The 22,231-nt window shown below is 40.5% G+C and overlaps 1 protein-coding gene across 2 annotated transcripts in view; it reads right to left on the reverse strand.

The window, feature by feature from the left end:
* NLRP3 (NLR family pyrin domain containing 3) overlaps positions 1–22,231 on the reverse strand; it is a 46,213-nt gene that overhangs the window by 15,461 nt on the left and 8,521 nt on the right. For both annotated transcript variants that reach the window (XM_040240363.1, XM_040240362.1), the window contains 3 exons: positions 19,768–19,935; positions 12,635–12,805; positions 11,428–11,598 (listed from right to left, as the gene is read on the reverse strand). In XM_040240363.1, coding sequence (XP_040096297.1) covers positions 11,428–11,598; positions 12,635–12,805; positions 19,768–19,935 — 510 coding nt within the window. The remainder of the gene's footprint in view (positions 1–11,427; positions 11,599–12,634; positions 12,806–19,767; positions 19,936–22,231) is intronic.

Raw genomic sequence — 22,231 nt, forward strand, 5'->3', positions numbered from 1 at the left:
TGACGCAGAGGCAAATACAAAGAATCACAACTTCCTGGATCAGAAACCAATGAGCTTAAACCTCCATGGGAATCACTGGGGCCAGGTAGGCTCAAACAGTAAAGAATCCGCTTGTAATGTGGGAAACCTGGGGTTTGATTCCTGGCTCAAGAAGATCTCCTGAAGAAGGGAATAGATACCCACTCCAGTGTTCTTGTCTAGAGAATTCCATGGACACAGGAGCCTGGCAGGCTAGTGTCCATGGACTCGCAAAGAGCTGGATACAACTGAGCAACTAACAGTTTCACTTTACTTCAAAGGCTAGTTGTGGACAAGTCTGAGAGATTAAAAACATTAGGAGGACCCAGTCATAGAGGGATCTACATACTTCTGTGAGTTTTACTTCCAAGGGTGCTCAACCAGGTTCCCACACTAAATATAAGAGAAAAATCCCTCTGTGCTTCAGGGTAGTGGTTGCTGGTTATTTTACTTTGCCTTGCTTTGTTTTACTTTGTTTTGTTTTTTAGAGAATGTTCAGTTTATTATTGGAAGGGAGTAGAGGAGAAGGACATACACATGAGAACCATTTGTGGCTCAGACCTGGGACTCTGAGGGTGGACAGAGTTGTTCAAGGGTCTGTAGTCCTGAGCGTCTTCCTGAGTTTGGTCTTGCAGGCAAGATGCTATGGCTCCAAGAATAAAAAGAATGGAGGAGAGAAGCCAGGTGCCCAGCCATAACTGATATGTAGAGCTGAGTGACAGGCACTGAAGGGCTTGGGATGGACTAGAAGCAATACACTTAAGATAAATTCCTCCAACTTATTTTTCCTTTTTGGCTATGCCACGTGGCATGTAGGATATTAGGTCCCCAACCAAGGATCACACCTGCACCCCCCTGCAGTGGAAGCACAGTGTCTTAACCACTAGACAGTCAAAGAAATCCCAGAAACCATTTAGAAATACAAACATACTTCAGAGATACTGTGAGTTCAGTTCCAGACTACCATAATAAAGGAAATATCTCAAAAAAGTGAGTCACATGAATTTTTTGGTTTCCCAGTCAGGAAGATCCCCTGGAGGAGGAAATGACAACCTGCTCCAATATTATTGCCTAGGAAATCCCACAGGCAGAGGAACCTGCCAGGCTACAGTCTATGGGGCCGCAATGAGTGGAAGAGGATTGAGCAACTGAGCACAACAGTAAGTGCATGTAAAAGTTACTTTTACACTATCCTATAATTCAGTCTGCAATAGCATTATGTCTAAACAAACAATGCGAATACTTTAATTAAAAACTACTTTATTACTGAAAAATGCTAACCATCATCTGAGCCTTCAGTGAGCCATAATCTTAGCTGGTAGGAGGTCTTGACTTAGTGTTGATGGCTGCTGACTGATCAGGGTAGTGGTTGCTGAGGGTTAGGGTGGCTGTGGCAATTTCCTGAAATAAGACAACAGTGAACAACAAGGTCCTACTCTATAGCACAGGGAACTATATTCAGTATTCTGTGATAAGCCATAATGGTAAAGAATATGAAAAAGAATGAATATATATGTATAACTGAGTCACTTAGCTGTATGGCAGAAATTAAGACAACATTGTAAATCAATTATACTTCAATAAAATTTTTACAAAGAGAATACAATGAGGATTGCCACATCAATTGATTCTTTCTTTCACATGAACACTAAGAAGAACTGTATGGTTATTAATTGACCAATTTCAATATTGTGTCTCAGGCCCATTGACAGGGAGAGACATAGAAACAACCAGTTACTAGAGCAGTCAGAACACATACATTTATTGATTAAGTTCACTGACTTATACAGATGTAGTCTGTGGTGCTCCCAAAACATTTCTAACAGAAACTTCAAAAATCTCTGATCACAGATCACTGTAACAAATATAACAATCAAAAAGTCTGAAATACTGAGAGAATTTCCACAGTGTGACACAGAGACACAAAGTGAGGAAATGCTGTTGAAAAATGGTGTGAATAAGACTTACTCAATACAGGGTTGCCACAAACCTTCAATCTGTAAAAAATGCAATGTCTGTGAAGCATAATAAAGCGGAGATAAAAAAAAATAGAGGTATGTCTATATACCAGAGTACTCTGTTCCTTTCACCTATACTTGTCCTCAGGAGAAACTAGTTACCCAAAGCCTAACCTGCTGGGATAGTATTAGTCTAATTGATCTTAAGGAAGAGAAACATTCAGCTTCGGCCCTCTCTGGCCATCTTGTTCTGCTGAGAAGGGAGGAAAGAACTGAGAGGCAGTCGAAAAACACTGAAAAGTCACAGTCCAGAGGTATAAATTCACTAAAACTGAGACCTAATCACAAGACTGTTTCCTCTCTCCTCAGACTGCATTACCACATTATTGAAGTTCTATTTACAGTAGTTCCCTTTACCAGTACAACATGTTCAGTCTTCAAAATAAGTTACAGGACATTTTAAAAGGCGAAAAAATAAAGTTTGAAGAGACAGAGAAAACATCAGAACTAGAGTCTAAGATGGCACGAATGTGAAATTATCAGACCAGGAATTTAAAATCATTATGATTAATACCCTAGGAGCTTTAATGGATTAAGTAGACAGTGTGGAAGAACAAACGGGCAAAGTAAGAGGAAAGATGGAAATTCCAAGAAGGAAACAAAAGGAAATACTAGTGATAAAACAAATAGTAAATTAAAAAAAAAAAAACTGTAACAGAAAAAAGAATGTCTTTAATGGGATTGTTAGTAGTAGTAGACTGGACACAGCTGAGAAAAAAATCTCTGAGTATGAAGATATCTCAAAAACACCCCCAAAACTGAAAAGTAAACAGGAAAAAAAAAAAACACAGAATATCCAAGAACTGTGAAATAACTATAAAAGATGTCATATGAGTATAAGATACACATAATGGGAATACTAGAAGAAGACAAGAAAGGAACAGAAGAATTACAGGCAAGGAGTATGACCAAGAATTTCCCCCAAATCACAGATCCAGGAAGTTTAGAGACACCAAGTAAGATAAATACCAAAAAATGGGGGGAAGAAAAAATCCTACAGATTGGCATATCATTTTCAGAACACAGAAGATCAAAGGTAAAGGAAAAATTCAGAAAGAAGCCAGAGTAGGGGAGGAGAAAAAGATAATTCTTATCTTTGTTTAGGAGCAAAGATAAGAATTACAACTGACTTATTATCAGAACTATGTAAACAAGAAAAGAGTGGACTGAAATATTTAGTGTTGAGGGAAAAAAATTTCTAGAATTCTGTACCCTTTGAAATTAGCCATCAAAAATGAAAGAGAAATAGTTTCTCAGACAAACAAAAATTGAGTGAATTTGTTGCCAATAGAACACCTCATAAGAAATGAAATTTTCCTAAGTTTTTAGAGAGAAGAAACAATACACAAAAGATGTTCAAAAAAAAAGAAAAAGAGCACCAAAAAGGAAACAAGTGAAAGTGAAATAAAAATTTACTTTTCTTGTTTTTAACTGATCAAACAGATAGTATCATGTTCAAAATAATAGCAATAATGTATTCAATTATTTATATTTATGTGTATATATACACTCATAAATTGACTGAATGACAGCAATTATATAAGGATAGAAAGAAGGAATTAAAATTACTTTGTTATTATAAACTAGTTACATTGTAAATGTTGTTTAGGGTCATTTGAAAGTAGATTAGTCCTAAATATGTACTGCAAACTCTGGAGCAACCACCAAGAAAAGTTTTTTAAAAGTAGGATGGAGGGAATTTCCTGGCCTTCCAGTGATTAGGAAGGTGCTTTCACTGCTGTGGGCCAACTTCAATCCCTAGTTAGGGAACTAAGATCCCACAAGCTGGACAGCAAGGCCGAAAAAAAAAAAAAGAGGCAAAATGGAATTATACTAAAGGTTCAATTAAAGTCACAAAAGGCAGAAAAGGAGATGAAAACAACACTAAGATCAAAGAACAAGAGCAACAAATGGAAAACAGGAACAAATATGAGATATTAGTTCAATTAAGTCAATAATCAACTTGGTTATCAATGATCTAAATGAATCAATTAAAAGCATATATCGGAGAGTGAACAAAAAAGTGAGACACAACTGTATATTGTGCATAAGAAATCTACTTTAAAAATAAACACATACAGTTTAAAAGCATAGGAATAGAAAATACAAAAAATAAAATAAATGTAAAGGGATAGAGAAGGATATACCATGCTAACACTAACCAAAAGAAAGCAGGGGGGAACAAAGGAGCCAGAAACTATGTGGAGTATATACACATATATGCAATGTAATATTATTCAGCCTTAAAAAGGAAGAAAATCCTGCTATTTGTGACAGCATGAATGAACCCAGAGGACATTTGCTAAGTGATAAAAGCCAAAGATCTTAAAAAAAAAAAAAAAAAGTCAGACTCATAGTGAACAGAGTAGAATAGGGGTTACCAGAGAATAGGGGGATGGGGGATAAAGGAAGATACTGATCAAAGGGTACAAACTTTCAGTCCTAAGATGAGTGAGTGCTGGAGACAATGTACAGCATGGTGACTGTAGCTAATATGTTGTGTATTTGATATTTGCCAAGAACAGATTCATACTGGGCTTCAGACCCAGGCTGTCCAACTTCAGAGCCCACACTCATAACCACTCTTATTCCAGGGTAAGGGGAGTGTCATCCTTCTTGCCCTAATTTAACAACTCTGAATACTCATTGGAGGGACTGAAGCTGAAGCTGCAATACTTTAGCCACCTGATGCAAAGAGCCAGCTCACTGGAAAAGACCCTGGGAAAGACTGAGGGCAGGAGGAGAAGGGGGAAGCAAAGGATGAGATGGTTAGATAGCATCACCAACTCAATGGATGTGACTTTGAGCAAGCTCCAGGAGATAGTGAAGGATGGGAAAGCCTAGTGTGCTGCAGTCTTTGAGGTTACAAAGAGTTGGACGTGACAGAGTGACTGAACAACAGCAACGGACGTCTTCATCCAACAACAGAGGAATACACATTCTCTTCAGGTTCACACGTAACATTTACCGAGACAGGCCACATTCTGGATTATAAAATCTATCTTAACAGCTTAAAAAACAGAAATCATACTGCAATCAAATGAAACTAGAAACAAATAACAGAAAAATAGCTGGAAAATTCCAAAACATGTGGACACTAAATAACACACTTCGAAATAATGTTTTCAATATTCAACACAGCATACAAAACAAAAAGTGAACCTTAATGTAAGCTATGAACTCTGGGTGATTATGATGTGTCAATGTAGGTTCATTAGTTGTAACAAACAGCCATTCTGGCGGGACATGTCGATAATGGGGGAAATTAAGCACATGTGGTATGGGGGCATATGGGAAATCTCTGCATCTTCCTTTAAATTTTGCTGTGAATCTAAGTTGATTCTAAAAAAAACTGTCTATTTAAAAAGAAAAAAGCACAAGAGCAATATCTAAGTTTGATGAGCTTTGTTTTCAAAGCTGAGGCTCATACGAGAATTCCCAAGGAGTATGGAAACATTTAGTGAAAAAGAAAACCAACAGTGAATTCCCCAGACCACAGGAAGAGAAGTCAAGGTGAACCCAGAGAAGCAGAAGCTATAAAATTAGCAGGAAGTCTGCTGCTGCTGCTCAGTCAATTCAGTTGTGTCTGACTCTTTGTGACCCCATAGACCAGAGCCCATCAGGCTCCTCCGTCCATGGGATTTTCCCAGCAAGAATACTGGACTGCAAGTTCAATGCATGAAACAGGGCACTCGAAGTAGATGCACTGGGACAACCCTGAGGGATGGGATGGGATGGGGAGGAAGGTGGCAGGGGTTTCAGGATGGGGGACACATGTACACCCATGGCCGATTCATGTCAATGTATGGCAAAAATCACCACAATATTGTAAAGTAATTAGCTTCTAATTAAAATAAATTAACTAATTAAAAAAAAAAAAAAAGAATACTGGACAGAGTTGCCATGACCCCGACTCCAGGAGATCTTCCCGACCCAGGGATCAAACCCACGTCTCCACAAGGCAAGTTCTAGCAACTTCCTAAAAATAAGAGAAAAGGATTTCAAGGAGGAGATAAACAGAATTAAAGGCAGCAGGTTTCAGCTAGGATTAGGATTGAGAAGGATCTACAAGAGTCAGAAATAGGATCACTGAAGGTCAACTGAGAGTTTATGCTCTGAGCCTCTTCACTTCCATTTGCTTTGTATGGAGTGTTTTCCCCTGACTTCTTCACGGATCCCATGTCACCTGCATGAGAGGCACTTACTGAACACCTGGACAAGGATGTAGCTCTCTCTGCCACTCCAGTTTTTATTATACTATATATATATTATTTTGCTTGTCTATTGTCTAGTGTCTATCATCATTCCATGCGAGAATGTTTGTGAAAACAAGTTCTTGTTTTGTTTTAGTCACTGCTGCTGTCAGCACTCATGACTGAGCCCCCAGAGTACCTAGAAAATAAAGCGACCAAATCATGTCTGTTGGAGAAACCAAGAGTTGCAGAAGCAAATTGTTGTGGCAGAGCAATAATATAAGGGAAGGGAATGAAGGCAGTGAATGTAGACTCTTTTAGTAAATTGAAGTGGCAATATCTGAGGAAGGGCAACGGGGAGAGGCTCAGGGAGGTAACAGGGCATTGTTTGTATAGATTTTAATTATGGACTAACAGATTATTCCTCAGCAAAGACCTTTTCTGCTCCACTTAGTAATGATCTAGTTGGTATTTATGTCAGTAATGTGAATGAAGACATTTACAGTTTGCTTGTTATATTTCTAGGTAATATTGACAGGATCATGATTCAAAAACACCTAGACAATGAGTCAAAAGAAAGATAAGATGAAAATTAACAGAGCTAAATGTGAGAACCTATATAGTTGGATAGAGCAGGATATAGAAGCCCTTTAGAGAGCCTATTGCTGCTGCTGCTGCTGCTGCTGCTAAGTTGCTTCAGTCGTGTCCGACTCTGTGCGACCCCATAGATGACAGCCCACCAGGCTCCCCCGTCCCTGGGATTCTCCAGGCAAGAACACTGGAGTGGGTTGCCATTTCCTTCTCCAATGCATGAAAATAAAAAGTGAAAGTGAAGTCGCTCAGTCGTGTCTGACACTTAAGTGACCTCATGGACTGCAGCCTACCAGGCTCCTCCATCCATGGGATTTTCCAGGCAAGAGTACTGGAGTGGGGTGCCATTGCCTTCTCCAGAGAGCCTATTAGCCAACTCATTATGAGGTTTTGCTGGAGTTAAGGGAGGGTTTGGAGGGTCACACTGGACTCTGTCTGCATTGGGTTCCACTGCCTTTTATCTGGGTGTCCCTGGACAAAGGTTTTAAACTCTCTGAGCCTCATTTTATCCTCTTTAAATTAGAGATACTGATATCTACTTGTCAGTTTTTATGAGGCCAATGGAGAATAAATCATGCAAAAAACACAGAAGGGCAGTGTTACATGGTCAAGTGCATGTAACAGAGGGTATTTCTGTGGTATAATAAGAAATATGTTTGGTCTTTGTCCCTCATTCCTATCTGAGAGGTCCTAAAAACCTTGGAATTTCCTGGGGGCTTCCCTGATAGCTCAGTTGGTAAAGGATCTGCCTGCAATGTGGGAGACCCCGGTTCAATTCCTGGGTCAGAAAGATCCACTGGAGAAGGAATAGGCTACCCTCTCCAGTATTCTTGGGCTTCCCTTGTGGCTCAGCTGGTGAAGAATCTGCCTGCAATGCAGGAGACCTGGGTTGATCCCTGGGTTGGGAAGAGCTCCTGGAGAAGGGAAAAGCTACCCACTCCAGTATTCTGGCCTGGAGAATTTCATGGACTGTATAGTCCATGGGGTCACAAAGAGTCAGACACAACTGAGCACTTCACTTTCAGGAGTGTCTATTGCTAATCAAAGGAGCTTCTTTGGATCACATTTGAGTTTATGTTAATGGGGTGACTTAAAGTGGGGCTCTTAGATTGGCTCAAGATAGGGCTAATATCAGAAAGGCCAAGTGGTTAGAAAGTTGGAACTTTCAGCCCCACCCACTAACCTCCAGGCAGGAAAGGGAAGGAAGGCTGGAGATTAGGCTCTATAAAATCTCTTGAACAATGAGTTTTGGAGACCTTCTGGGTTGGTGAATCTAACCAACCTAGTATCTACATACCAGGAGGATGGAGCACCCCAACTCCATTGAGAGAGAAACCCCTGGGCTCCAGACTCTTCTTTACCTCATCCTATGTGTCTCTTCATCTGTTTGTATACCTTATAACATCTTTTATTTAAAACTGTAAACATATGTATCTCCCTGATTTCTGTGAGTCAATCTAGCAAAGTTTCACACCTGAATAGGGGGTTGTGGGAATCCCCAATTTGTAACCAAGTCAGATAAAAGTGTGAGTAATCTTGGGACTCATTACTAAAAATTGATGTCTGGCATTGGCAGGGCTAGGGAGGCAATCTTGTAGGACTGAGCCCTTAGCTATGGGGTTAGTGTCAAAATCTAACTGACTTGCAAGACACCCAACTGATGTCTGAAGAGAATTGGTTATTGGTATTATAAAACACTCCAGAGTTGTGTGTTACTATTTCCCACAGACTTCCAATAGAACTCATGATCTGATGTGACTGCCAAAAATATAAGGAAACCTCAGTCCTCACCACTGACAACATAGTGCCCTACCATAAGAAGTAAAAGTTCCACCACGCATAATTAGGAGTGTCACGTTCAGGTCTGAGTACTGCACTTCAAATAGGGACATTAAAAGACCAACTCTTACCTAGGAGAGCATAACTAAACAGGTGAAAGTACTAAGCCATGTCCTAGTTAAATATTTAGAGACATCCAAGTAAAAGATGAGAAGAACTAGAGTGTGAGTGTTGCCTCTAAGGCATCAAGATCAGCATCTCTTAGCAGACCCTGAGGAGCAGAAAAGGGCCAATGCGCAAAACAATAAAAGGGGCTGTATCCAAACAAGAACTGCAGGCATTGCAGCAATGACTAGCATGCTTAGAAGTTTTCACACATAAAACAGGTGAATGTCTTAGAAGCAAGCGTTCGTTCAATGATGAACTGGACTCTACAATTCCTAAGGTTTCTTTGGACTCCAAGAGTCTCCAGACTCTATCTGTAATAAGGAAAGAACAAATCTGACTCCATATTAGACCTAGTTCTTTCATTTTAACCTTGGGCCCTGTTGACTGTGCTTAGTCATGCTGGCTCTGTACCCTTGTAAAAGAATGTTTCCTGGGTTTCCCTGGGTGGCCTAATGGTTAAGAATCTGCCTGGAAGTACAGGGGACAGGGGTTTGATCCCTGGGCCAGGAAGATTTCACATGCCTCAGAGCAACTACTGAAGCCTGAACACCTAGAACCCATGCTCTGCAACAAAAGAGGCCACCACAGTGAGAAGTCCATGCACCACAGTGAAGTGTAGCTTCTGCTCACCAAAAGTAGAGAAAACCCTCACAACAACGAAGACCCAACACAACCAAAACAAACAAAAATTAATTAATTTTAGCCATTTGCAGCAGCATGGATGGACCTAGACAGTTTCATACTGATTGAAGTCAGATAGAGAAGGAAAATATCATATGACATCCCTCATATGTGGAATCTAAAAAGAAATGATGCAAATGAATTTACTTACAAAATAGAAAGAGACTCACAGACTTAGAAAACAAACTTATGGCTGCTGGGGGAAGGAGAAGTTAGGGACTTTGGGAAGGTCATGTACACACTGCTGCTGCTGCTGCTAAGTCACTTCAGTCATGTCCAACTCTGCACAACCCCATAGACGTCAGCCCACCAGGCTCCCCCATCCCTGGGATTCTCCAGGTAAGAATACTGGAGTGGGTTGCCATTTCCTTCTCCAATGCAGGAAAGTGAAAAGTGAAAGGGAAGTCACTCAGTCATGTCCGACTCTGTGCGACCCCATGGACTGCAGCCTACTAGGCTCTTCCATCCATGGTATTTTCCAGGCAAGAGTACTGGAGTAGGTTGCCATTGCCTTCTCCACATGTACACACTACTGTATTTAAAATGGATAACCACTAAGGACCCATTGTATAGCACATAGAACTCTGCTCAATGTTATGTGCCAGAATGAATAGAAGAGTGGTTTGGGGGAGAATGGATGCATGTATCTGTATGGCTGAGTCCCTTCACTATTCACCTAAAACTACCCCAACATTGTTAACTGATTATACCTTAATACAAAATAAAAAGTTTAAAAAATAACAATAAATTAATTTTTTAAAATTATTGTTAAAAAATGTTTCCTTTGCCTGAAATATACAGAATAGCCTATTCTCAAGACTCTGATCTTTAAGAGTCATTTGGAGATAAAGAGTTGCAGAACAGAGAATAACATTTGTCTTAGAGGTTTACAAGAACAGCTTTACCTGCCCTGCATGGACAACTGTAAGAACAAAGGATTCTGACACTAAGGAGTTTGCAACAACCAACTGCATCCCTCCCTCAACTTGCCTTTAAAAGTGCTTTGCTGAAACCCTTAATGGAGTGCAGGGTTTTGGAGTGCAAGAGCCACCGATCTCCTTCATGGCCCTGCAATAAATCTTTCTCTGTTCCAAACTCCAACATTTCGATTTGTTTGGCCTCACTGTGCTTTGGGCATAGGAACTTGCATTCAGTAACATGTAGACATAACAATTTTGGGGGGATCCAAAATCACTGCAGATGGTGATTGCAGCCATAAAATTAAAAGACGCTTGCTCCTTGGAAGAAAAGTTATGACCAACCTAGACAGCATATTAAAAAGCAAAGACATTACTTTGCCTACAAAGGTCTGTCTAGTCGAGGCTATGGTTTTTCCAGTTGTCATGAATGTGAGAGCTGGACTATAAAGAAAGCTGAGAGCCAAAGAATTGATGCTTTTGAACTGTGGTGTTGGAGAAGACTCTTGAGACACCGTTGGACTGCAAGGAGATCCAACCAGTCCATCCTAAAGGAAATTAGTCCTGAATATTCATTGGAAGGACTGATGCTGAAGCTGAAACTCCAATACTTTGGCCACCTGATGCAAAGAACTGACTCATTTGAAAAGATCCTGATCCTGGGAAAGATTGAAGGCAGGAGGAGAAGAGCTTGGATATACTGTAAGAACAAAGGATATCCTCGACAGAGGATAAGATGGTTGGATGGCATCACTGACTCAATGGACATGAGTTTGAGAATACTCCAGGTGTTGGTGATGGACAGGGAGGCCTGGTATGCTACAGTCCATGGGGTCACAAAGAGTCAGACACGACTGAGTGACTGAACTGAATTGAGACATAAACTTATTAGCAGTAGGTAGTATCTAGTACTTCAAACTACTTCAGATATTGTCTCTTCCATTCTCTACCCTCAACTCCATCTGATTAATCTTTTGTAGAGCAACCCCATTCATATTTTCCAAATAAAATGTATCACTGAAAATAAGTTGCTTTATTGCTGAGATGTTCATGAAGACTTACCCCAGTTTCTGCAAGTTACAGTGTGGATTCTTTACTTTTTCACACAAAATCCCAACTCCTGAGTCTCCCAGAGCATTTTCCCCCAGGTAGAGTCTGGTCAGGGAATGGTTGCTGCTTAGGACGGATGCAAGGTCCTCACAGCATGCCGATGTGAGACAGCAACTGACCAACCTTTCAGAGAGATGGCAGATGGTTACAACACCTCTCTCACCCCAGTCCACACACTGCTGTGAGTCAAGAAAGCACTTGTCCTGTCCTTGCCTATAGTCCAGTCTGCACATGAGAAGAGTATATCCAAGCTCTTTACTAACTTTTTGTTTCTTTTTCTGTTTGGTGTAATAGCAAGAAAACACTCTCAAAGCCCATGCAATGTTACATCTTCCTAGATCTCTACATTTATTTTTATTGAGGTAAAATATGTATAGCATAAACTGTACCATTGGAAACATGTGTTCATTTATAAGTGTTACAATTTAGTAGCACTTAAGTATACTCACATAACTGTGCAACCATCACCAGAACTCTTTTCCATATTCCTAAACTGAAATTGTACTCATTAAACAATAACTCCAAATTCCCTTCCCCCAAGACCCTGGAAACCACCATTCTACCTTTTGTCTCTATGAATTTGACTATTCTAGTTATTACATATAAATGGAATCATACAGTATTTTCCCTTTTGCTTCTGGCTCATTTTACTGAATATATAGCCCTGTTGTGTTTTGCTTTTTTATAATAGTCACCCTAACAAGTATAAATTAGCCCTACCATTTTCAAGTGATTTTTTGTCTTCTTCAGAATTCAAGTCTCCCACAAGCATTCAGAGAAGAGCTACCTAGACTGTCAAGCAACTGTATTGCTTTAGCCCCATTTTTCCTATTTAACGTGAACCAAGGCCTTATCATCAAGTCCCAAAACTCTTCTAAAGCAAAATACATTGGTTTTATTTTCTTAGCTATATTGTAAATACCTTAAAGGCAAGCATAATATTTCTGATTTTTTTTTAAGTTCCCCTCCAAGGCCGACTATGTGACTTTTCCCACAAAAAAAAAAAATGCTAACTAAATTAATTATTGACAAACATGCAAAGATAAACACAAGGAATCCTCTGAGTAGCCCAAGGCCATTTTCACATTAAAATTCTAACACATCATGGCTCATTAAAGCCACAGCTATTACTTCATGAGGGAAATTAGTTCAGCCTCACCAGAGCTTCTTCAGATTGCAGAACAGATGCCTCAGTCCCACACACAGAAGTCTGATCCCGAAGTCTCCCAGGGCATTGTGGCTCAGGTCCAATTCCACCAGCTTCTGGTTGTTGCTCAAGACTGAGGAGATGTTGAAGCAGCACTGATGGGAAAGGCAGCACTGTCCCAACCTTCATAACAAGCACAGAACAGAAAAATCTCAGAGCATAGGCTGCCTTCTGGTCTCTGCTGGGTTTTAGCACCAGGCAAGGGCAATGTGTTCTCATGTTACAAAGAGAATTAAACTCAATTTATAACTAAATTTTCGTGAAGGAAAGTATCATCTTGGGACTTTCCTTGTGGTCCAGTGGGTAAGGGTCTGTGCTCCCAATGCTGGGGGTCTGGGTTTGATCACTGGTCAGGAACTAGATCCCACACGCCACTCTGAATATCAAAGATCCTGAGTGCTGTAACTAAGACCTGACATAGCCAAACATATAAATAAATATTTTTTTAAAAAAAGGAAACTATCATTTTATCAGAAACTCCTGACTACAGCTCAAGACATATTGTGAAAACAAATTCAAGTCAGTTCTAGTGAAGTGGATGAACCTAGAGATTGTGATACAGAGTGAAGTAAGTCAGAAAGAGAAAAACAAGTATTGTATATTAACACACATATATATGGAATCTAGAAAAATGGTATTGTTGAACCTATTTGCAGGGAAGGAATGGAGACACAGACATAGAGAGTGGACTTGTGGACACAGTGGGGGAAAGAGAAGGGTGGGATGAATGGAGAAAGTAGCATTGACATATACACACTCTGTTAAAGTAAATAGCTGGTGGGAAGTTGCTATGCAACACAAGGAGCCCAGCCTGGTGCTCTGTGATGACCTAGAGGGGTGGGTTGAGGGGAGGAGAGGGAGGCTCAAGAAGGAAGTGATATATGCATAATTATGAGTGATTTGCTTTGTAATATGGCAGAAACCAATACATTATAAAGCAATTTTCCTTCAATTAAAAAATAAGTAAACAAAAAAAAGAGAAGACGACATATTAGGAAGATAGTTCTCAGGCTCTGTGGCTCACAATCTGTGACCACAGCTGCCAGGGAGCACCCTCTAAATAATGGGCAATTCTCAAGTATTTAAATGGCATGTTCCTGTTTCATAAATGAAAACAATGGTTAGCCGATGAGCTCCACCTCTTTACCACATGTTCCTAACAGCTGAAACTCCCTCAGATGGATGCTGCTCTCTCTAGGGCTGTATGCATCTTCCTTCTCTCTTGGACAATCTTGTCCCTGCTGTTTTGTTTGATGTTTTAATCCCAGCCCTCCATCTACACTGAAGGAGTGAGCATCTCTGATTCTTCATTTGCTTTACACAGACACACACCATCACCATCATCACCACCATCAGCACCACCACCAAAACAATTATTGCGGTCCGAGAAGCAAGAACAGTATTCCAGCTCATTTCAAATGTCCTAGGAGCTTGTTGGATTACCTTTTCTGCCTCCATTTCCACACCAACTAGAAGCAAATAGATAACTAAGTCTTTATCTGCAGAACATCTCATTCTCACACATCTCCCTGTTTGTGTCTCACTTTCTAAAATCACAGAGGGGCATCACATCCACAGGGGTGATGGAGAGAGTGGCATGGTATAGAGAGGAATGTTAAATGTTAAAATTGGTCAGAACTTCGAAGGCAAAAAGAACATTTTATAATTTATCAAAACAGGTAAGAAAAAACTCTTAAGCAAGGAAATACCATGATCAAAGCCTAATTTTTTAAATATTAAGTAACCCTCTGTCTTCTGTACAGAGAATGAATGGTGGGTGGAAAAAGTAGATGCAGGGACACCAAACAGACAATATTCATCTGATATGTATTTTTGAGCACAAACAAATGGTAAGAGCTTGTCCAGACATTATAGAGACAATTTAAGGACAAACATGAATCCTGTCATGAGAAGTTAATGGTCTTGGAGGGCATTGCAATATCTAAGCAAATAATTGTGCTTATTGCATCTGGGCTGCTGGAGTTGAGACAGGCTGGGGCCTGGGACCCGGGACCCTTTACTGCAGTGCTTGCACCTGGATGAAAGTCTCCTCGGGCGATAGAATACAAAAGAAACTATAAGGGAGGAATTCCCTGGTGGTCCAGTAGTTAGGACTCCACAATTCTTATGTAGGGGAAGGGGCCTGGCCACACAAGATAGTGCAAGAAAAGGATATTAAAAAAAAAAAAAAAAGAAAGAAAGAAACTATAAGGGACTAAAAATAACTGCATGCATGCATAGTTGAGACAAATTATGAATAAAAAGATACAAAAAGGCCAAAATCCCAACTGCCATTTCTGAAGTACCAGGAGCAAAGTAGGGTAACTGCACATGATCCCTGCACACAGTACCACTAAGGGGGTGAGCAGACCATCTAAGCCATTCCTCTGGTACCACCCACTGATCTGCCCCTACCCTCACTGGGTTTAAGAAACTAACTCACCCACCTCAGAGAGTCAGCAAGGGTAACTTTACTTGTTTTTGCTCCCTCATGATACAGCACTACCCCCAGTAAAGCCATGGCTTTACTTCCTTATTTACTTAACTTAAAGTTTTTTATCTGGCATTTTACTGATTTCTACTGATGCAGGGAACATGGGTTCAATTCCTGTTCAGGGAACTAAAATCCCACATGCCCAGTGGTGTAGCCAAACAAAAGGCAAAAAGAGTCTAAGGGACTTGCCTGGTGATTCAGTGGTTAAGACTCCGCTTCTACTACAGAGGACATGGGCTCAATCCCTGGTCAGGGAACTAAGATCCCATATACTGCGTGGCACAGTCAAAAAAAAATACAGTCTAAGGACCCTGGATGGATGGTAACAAAATGAGAATGAGGAAAAGTGGAAAATGGCTTATACAAGGATGAAATTAAGAAGACTGGTGATAGGGTGGTTATTAAGAGCAACACAGAAAGGTATGAAAATGTCTTGAAGTGGTGGGCTTTAAAACTGGCTGTTAAGTCCAGATCTATGATGCAGGAGGGTTGAGGGATGGCCCGTACAACTATGTACTCGATTCAGGGCATGTCAATCTAATTCACAATGTGGGCTCATCACTTCAGTCGCTCAGTCATGTCCAACTCTTTGCTTCCCCATGGACTGCAGCACACCAGGCCTCCCTGTTCATCACCAACTCCCAGAGTTTATTCCAACTCATGTCCTTTGAGCAGTGATGCCATCTCACCAATCTCATACTCTGTCGTCCCCTTCTCCTCCTGCCTTCAACCTTTCCCAGCATCAGGGTCTTTTCAAATAAGTCAGTTCTTTGCATCAGGTGGCCAAAGTATTGGAGTTTCAGCTTCAGCATCAGTCTTTCCAATGAATATTCAGGACTGATTTCCTTTAGGATAAACTGGTTGGATCTCCTTGCAGTTCAAGGGACACTCAAGAGTCTCCTCCAACACCACAGTTCTAAAGCATTAATTCTTTGCCACTCAGCTTTCTTTATAGTCCAACTCTCACATCCATACATGACTATTGGAACAACCATAGCTTGGACTAGACAGACCTTTGTCACAAAGTAATGTCTCTGCTTTTTAATATCCTGTACCAATTGGTCATAGCTTTTCTCCAAGGAGCAAGCGTCTTTTAATTTCATGGCTGCAGTCACCATCTGCATTGATCTTGGAGCCCAAGAAAATAAAATCTGTCATATTTCCATTGTTTCCCCATCTATTTTCCATGAAGTGACGGGATCAGATGCCATGATCTTCAGTTTTTCAATGTTGAGTTTTAAACCAACTTTTTCACTGTCCTCTTTCACTTTCATCAAGAGGCTCTTTAGTTCTTCTTTGCTTTCTGCCATAAGGATGGTGTCATCTGTGTATCTAGGGTTATGATATTTCTCCAAACACTCTTGATTCCAGCTTATGCTTCATCCAGCCCAGCATTTCAGATGATGTACTCTGCATAGACATTAAATAAGCAGGGTGACAATATATAGCCTTGACTTACTCCTTTCTCAATTTGGAACCAGTCTGTTGTTCCATGTGCGGTTCTAACTAATGCTTCTTGACTTACATACAGATTTCTCAGGAGGTAGGTAAAGTGGTCTGGTATTCCCATCTCTTTAAGAATTTTACACAGTTTGTTGTAATCCACACAGTCAAAGACTTTGGCATAGTCAATAGAGCAGATGTTTTTCTGGAACTCTCTTGGTTTTTCTATGATCCAACAGATGTTGGCAATTTGATCTCTGGTTTCTCTGTCTTTTCTAAATCCAGCTTGAACATCTGGAAGTTCATGGTTTACATACTGTTGAAGCCTGACTTGGAGAATTTTGAGCATTATTTTGCTAGCATGTGAGATGAGTGCAATTGTGCAGTAATTTGAACATTCTCTAGCAGTGCCTGTCTTTGGGATTGGAATGAAAACTGACTTTTCCAGTCCTGTGGCCACTGCTGAGCTTTCCTGGCATACTGAGTACAGCACTTTAACAGCATCATCTTTTAGGATTTGAAATAGCTCAATTGCAATTCTATCACCTCCACTAGCTTTGTTTGTAGTGATGCTTCCTAAGGCCCACTTGACATTGCATTCCAAGATGTCTGGCTCTAGGTGAGTGATCACAGCATCGTGGCTATCTGGATCATTAAGATCTTTTTTTGTATAGTTTTCTGTATATTGTTGCCACCTCCTCTTAATATCTTCTGCTTCTGTTAGGTCCATACCATTTCTGTCCTTTATTGTGCCCATCTTTCCATGAAATGTTCCCCTGGTATCTCTAATTTTCTTGAAGAGATCTCTAGTCTTTCCCATTCTATTGTTTTCCTCTATTTCTTTGCATTGATCACTGGAGAAGGCTTTCTTATCTCTCTTTGCTCTTCTTTAGAACTCTGCATTCAAATGGGTATCTCTCTCCTTTTCTCCTTTGCCTTTAGCTTTTCTTCTTTTTTCAGCTATTTGTAAGGCCTCCTTAGATAACCATTTTGCCTTTTTGTGTTTCTTTTTCTTGGGAGTGGTCTTGATCACTGCCTCCTATACAATGTCACAAACCTCTGTCCATAGTTCTTCAGGCACTCTATCACCTAATCCTTTGAATCTATTTCTCACTTCCCTTGTATAATCATAACAGATTTGATTTAGGTCACACCTGAATTATCTAGTAGTTTTCCCTACTTTCTTCAATTTAAGTTTGAATTTGGCAATAAGGAGTTCATGTTCTGAGCCACAGTCAGCTCCTGGTCTTGTTTTTGCTGATGGTGGAAAATTCTGAGAGAGATGGGAATACCAGACCACCTGACCTGCCTCTTGAGAAATCTGTATGCAGGTCAGGAAGCAACAGTTAGAACTGGACATGGAACAACAGACTGGTTCCAAATAGGAAAAGGAGTACGTCAAGGCTGTATACTGTCACCCTGCTTATTTAATTTCTATGCAGAGTACATCACGAGAAACGCTGGACTGGAAGAAACACAAGCTGGAATCAAGATTGCCGCGAGAAATATTAATAACCTCAGATATACAGATGACACCACCCTTATGGCAGAAAGTGAAAGGAACTAAAAAGCCTCTTGATGAAAGTGAAAGAGGAGAGTGAAAAAGTTGGCTTAAAGCTCAACATTCAGAAAATGAAGATCATGGCATCTGGTCCCATCACCTAATGGGAAATAGATGGGGAAACAGTGGAAACAGTGTCAGACTTTATTTTGGGGGGCTCCAAAATCACTGCAGATGGTGACTGCAGCCATGAAATTAAAAGACACTTACTCCTTGGAAGAAAAGTTATGACCAACCTAGATAGCATATTCAAAAGCCAGAGACATTACTTTGCCAACTAAGGTCCGTCTAGTCAAGGCTATGGTTTTTCCTGTGGTCATGTATGGATGTGAGAGTTGGACTATGAAGAAGGCTGAGCACTGAAGAATTGATGCTTTTGAACTGTGGTGTTGGAGAAGACTCTTGAGAGTCCCTTGGACTGCAAGGAGATCCAACCAGTCCATTCTGAAGGAGATCAGCCCTGGGATTTCTTTGGAAGGAATGATGCTGAAGCTGAAACTCCAGTACTTTGGCCACCTCAAGTGAAAAGTTGACTCATTGGAAAAGACTCTGATGCTGGGAGGGATTGGGGGCAGGAGGAGAAGGAAATGACAGAGGCTGAGATGTCTGGATGGCAACACTGACTCGATGGACGTGAGTCTGAGTGAACTCTGGGAGTTGGTGATGGACAGGGAGGCCTGGCATACTGCGATTCATGGGGTCGCAAAGAGTTGGACATGACTGAGCGACTGAACTGAACTGATAGTTTCTCCATCTGTGGCTACAAAGAATATAATCAATCTGATTTCAATATGGCCATCTGGTGATGTCCATGTGTAGAGTCATTTCTTGTGTTGTTAGGAGAGGGTGTTTGTCACAGTGTGGGCTCATAGCAAGCACTTTATTATAGACCCACAAGACATGCCCTGTGACAATTTAATCCATGCAAAATATTTTGATGGGTTCCAGCTCAGGTAGCCATTTCTATATTTCATGAAACTCTTCTATTCTCATCTATAAGTGTGACTAATGAAGATATGGAAGACACTAAAAGTCATGCCCTTTCCTACCACCAACAAATGACTTATTTTCAGTTCCCCTTTATTCTTCCCCATCTGAAATTTCTCAAATAACTGTCCTCCAAACCATTTGGCCTTCCCATCTGTAATAGGCTGAGCTGTGTCCCCTGCAAAAAGTTCATGTTGAAGTCTCAACCCTTAGCACCTTAGAATATAACTAAATTGGATTTTAAAAAGGTAATTAAGTTAAAATGAGGTCATTAGAGCAGGCCCTAACCCAGCATGACTGGTGTCCTTGTATGAAGAAGAGATCAGACACACAGAGAGACCATGTGAAGACACAGGGAGAGGACAGCGATCTACAGCCAAGGAGAGAAGCAGCAGAAGAAACCAACACTTCTGACAACTTCCTCTTGGACTTCCATCTCCCAGGATTGTGAGAAAGTTAATTTCTATATTTAAGTCTCCCACTCTGTGGTACTTGGTTATGCCAGCCTTAGAAAATTAATAAACTGCTAAAATGGTCTTTCTTCTCCCTTTCTCTCTTTCTCACATACACATATACACATATACACACACAGATTCTTACCACAATCTACGAATGTTACAGCCAGGTTGTTGGAGTGTTTCACATAACACCTTCATGCCTGGGTCTCCCAGGGTATTGCCACTGAGGTTCAATTCAGTGAGATTCCAGTTATTGCTCAGGACTGAGAAGATGCCCCTGCAAATGCTGGAGGTCAAATAGTTCACCAATCTAGAAATTGGAAGGAATGAAGAAGAGAAAACAAAGTGAATCTCTAAGAATAGCAAACTGAAGTTAGGGCCAGAAGTGGCTGACACTACTGCAAAGGCATCCTAGGAATTAAGAAATGAATCACAGAACCAAAGACTGGGCCCTGAGGAATGTAAAAGGCCAGAGGAGTCCTGGTAAGGCTGTTCTGCACATTTTATGATTAAAAGAGCCTGTGATGCACTGAGGAAACCAGAATTGAAAGAGACACATGTACCCCAATGTTCATAGCAGCACTGTTTACAAGAGCCAGAACATGGAAGGAACCTAGCTGCCCACCGGCAGATGAATGGATAAGAAAGCTGTGGTGCATATACACAATGGAATATTACTCAGCCATTAAAAAGAATGCATTTGAATCAGTTCTAATGAAGTGGATGAAACTGGAACCTATTATACAGAATGAAGTAAGTCAGAAAGAAAAACACCAATACAGTATACTAACGCATATATATGGAATTTAGAAAGATGGTAACAATGACCCTATGTGAGACAGCAAAAGAGACACAGATGTAAAGAACGGTCTTTTTGGACTCTTTGGGAGAAGGCAAGGGTGGGATGATTTGAGAGGGCAGTGTTGAAACATATATATTATCATATGTGAAGCAGATCGCCGGTTCAAGTTTGATACATGAGACAGGGTGTTCAGGGCTGGTGCACTGGGATGACCCTGGGGGATGGGATGAGGAGGGGCGTGGGAGGGGGGTTCAGCATGAGGAACATATGTGCACCCATGGCTGATTCATGTCGATGTATGGCAAAAACCACTACAATATTGCAAAGTAATTAGCCTCCAATTAAAATAAATTAATTAATTTTAAAAAGAAAAAGAGCCTGCGATGAATAGATAAAAAAGGTGTGATATATACATACACAAACACACACACACACATCGGAATACTACTCAGCCATGGAGACACAGACATAGAGAATGGACTTGTGGACACAGCAGGAGGAGAGGGTGGGACAAACTGAGAAAGTAGCATTGACATATCAGTTCAGTTCAGTTCAGTTCAGTTGCTTAGTCAGTCATGTCCGACTCTTTGTGACCCCATGGACTGCAGCACACCAGGCTTTCCTGTCCATCACCAACTCCCAGAGCTTGCTTTGACATATATACACTAACACGTGTCAAATAAATAACCAGTGGGAAATTGCTATCTAACACAGGGAGCCCAGCCTGGCACTCTGTGACAACCTAAACGGTAGGATGGGAGTGAGGAGGCTCAAGAGATAAGGGATATATATATATAGAAAGAGAGGTATGACTGATTCATGTTGATGTATGGCAGAAACCAATACAACATTGTAAAACAGTTATTTTCCAATTGAAAAATACAAAAATAATGAAAATTTGTCATTTGCAACAACTTGGATGGACTTGAGGGTATTATAGTATATGATATCACTTATATGTGGAATCTAAGATATAATACAAATAAACTTATTTACAAAACAGAAGAAGACTCACAGACATAGAAAACAAAATTACAGTTATCAAAGGGGAAGGGGCAGGAGGGATAAATTAGGAGATTGGGATTAACATACACATACTACTATATACAGCTTCCCAGGTGGCTCAGTGGTAAAGAAGGCCCCTGTCAAGCAGGAGACATGGGTTTGATCCCTGGGTCGGGAAGATCTCCTGGAGAAGGAACTGCCAACCCACTCCAGTATTCTTACCTGAAAATCCCGTGGACAGAGGAGCCTGGTTGGCTAAAGTCCATGGAGTCACAAAGATTCAGACATGACAGTAACTAAGCCACCACAACTACTATATATAAAATAGATAACCAACAAGGATCTACTGTATAGCACAGGTATACAGTAATGTTACAACAATAACTTGTAACAACCTATTTGGAAAATAATCTGAAAAAGTATATGTATTGAGCCACCAGGGAAGCCCATATGTACATATACATATATATAAAACATATATATATATATATATGTATATAACTGAATCACTGTGCAATAGATTTAAAACTAATATGACATTGCAAATCAACTGTACTTCAATTTAAAAAACTAAAATGGGAAAAGGATGAGGGGAGAGAATAATTTGGGAGTTTGAAATGGACATGTACACACTGTTATATTTAAAATGAATAACCAAGAAGGATCTACTTGCATGGCACATGAAACTCTGCTCAATGCTGTATGAAAGCCTGGATGGGAGGGGAGTTTGGGAGAAAATGGATACATGTATATATATGGCTGAGTCCCTTCTCTTTTCACCTGAAACTATCACAACATT

This window comes from Oryx dammah, unplaced genomic scaffold (genome assembly GCF_014754425.2).
Source record: "Oryx dammah isolate SB20612 unplaced genomic scaffold, SCBI_Odam_1.1 HiC_scaffold_5, whole genome shotgun sequence".
Lineage (NCBI taxonomy): Eukaryota > Metazoa > Chordata > Mammalia > Artiodactyla > Bovidae > Oryx > Oryx dammah.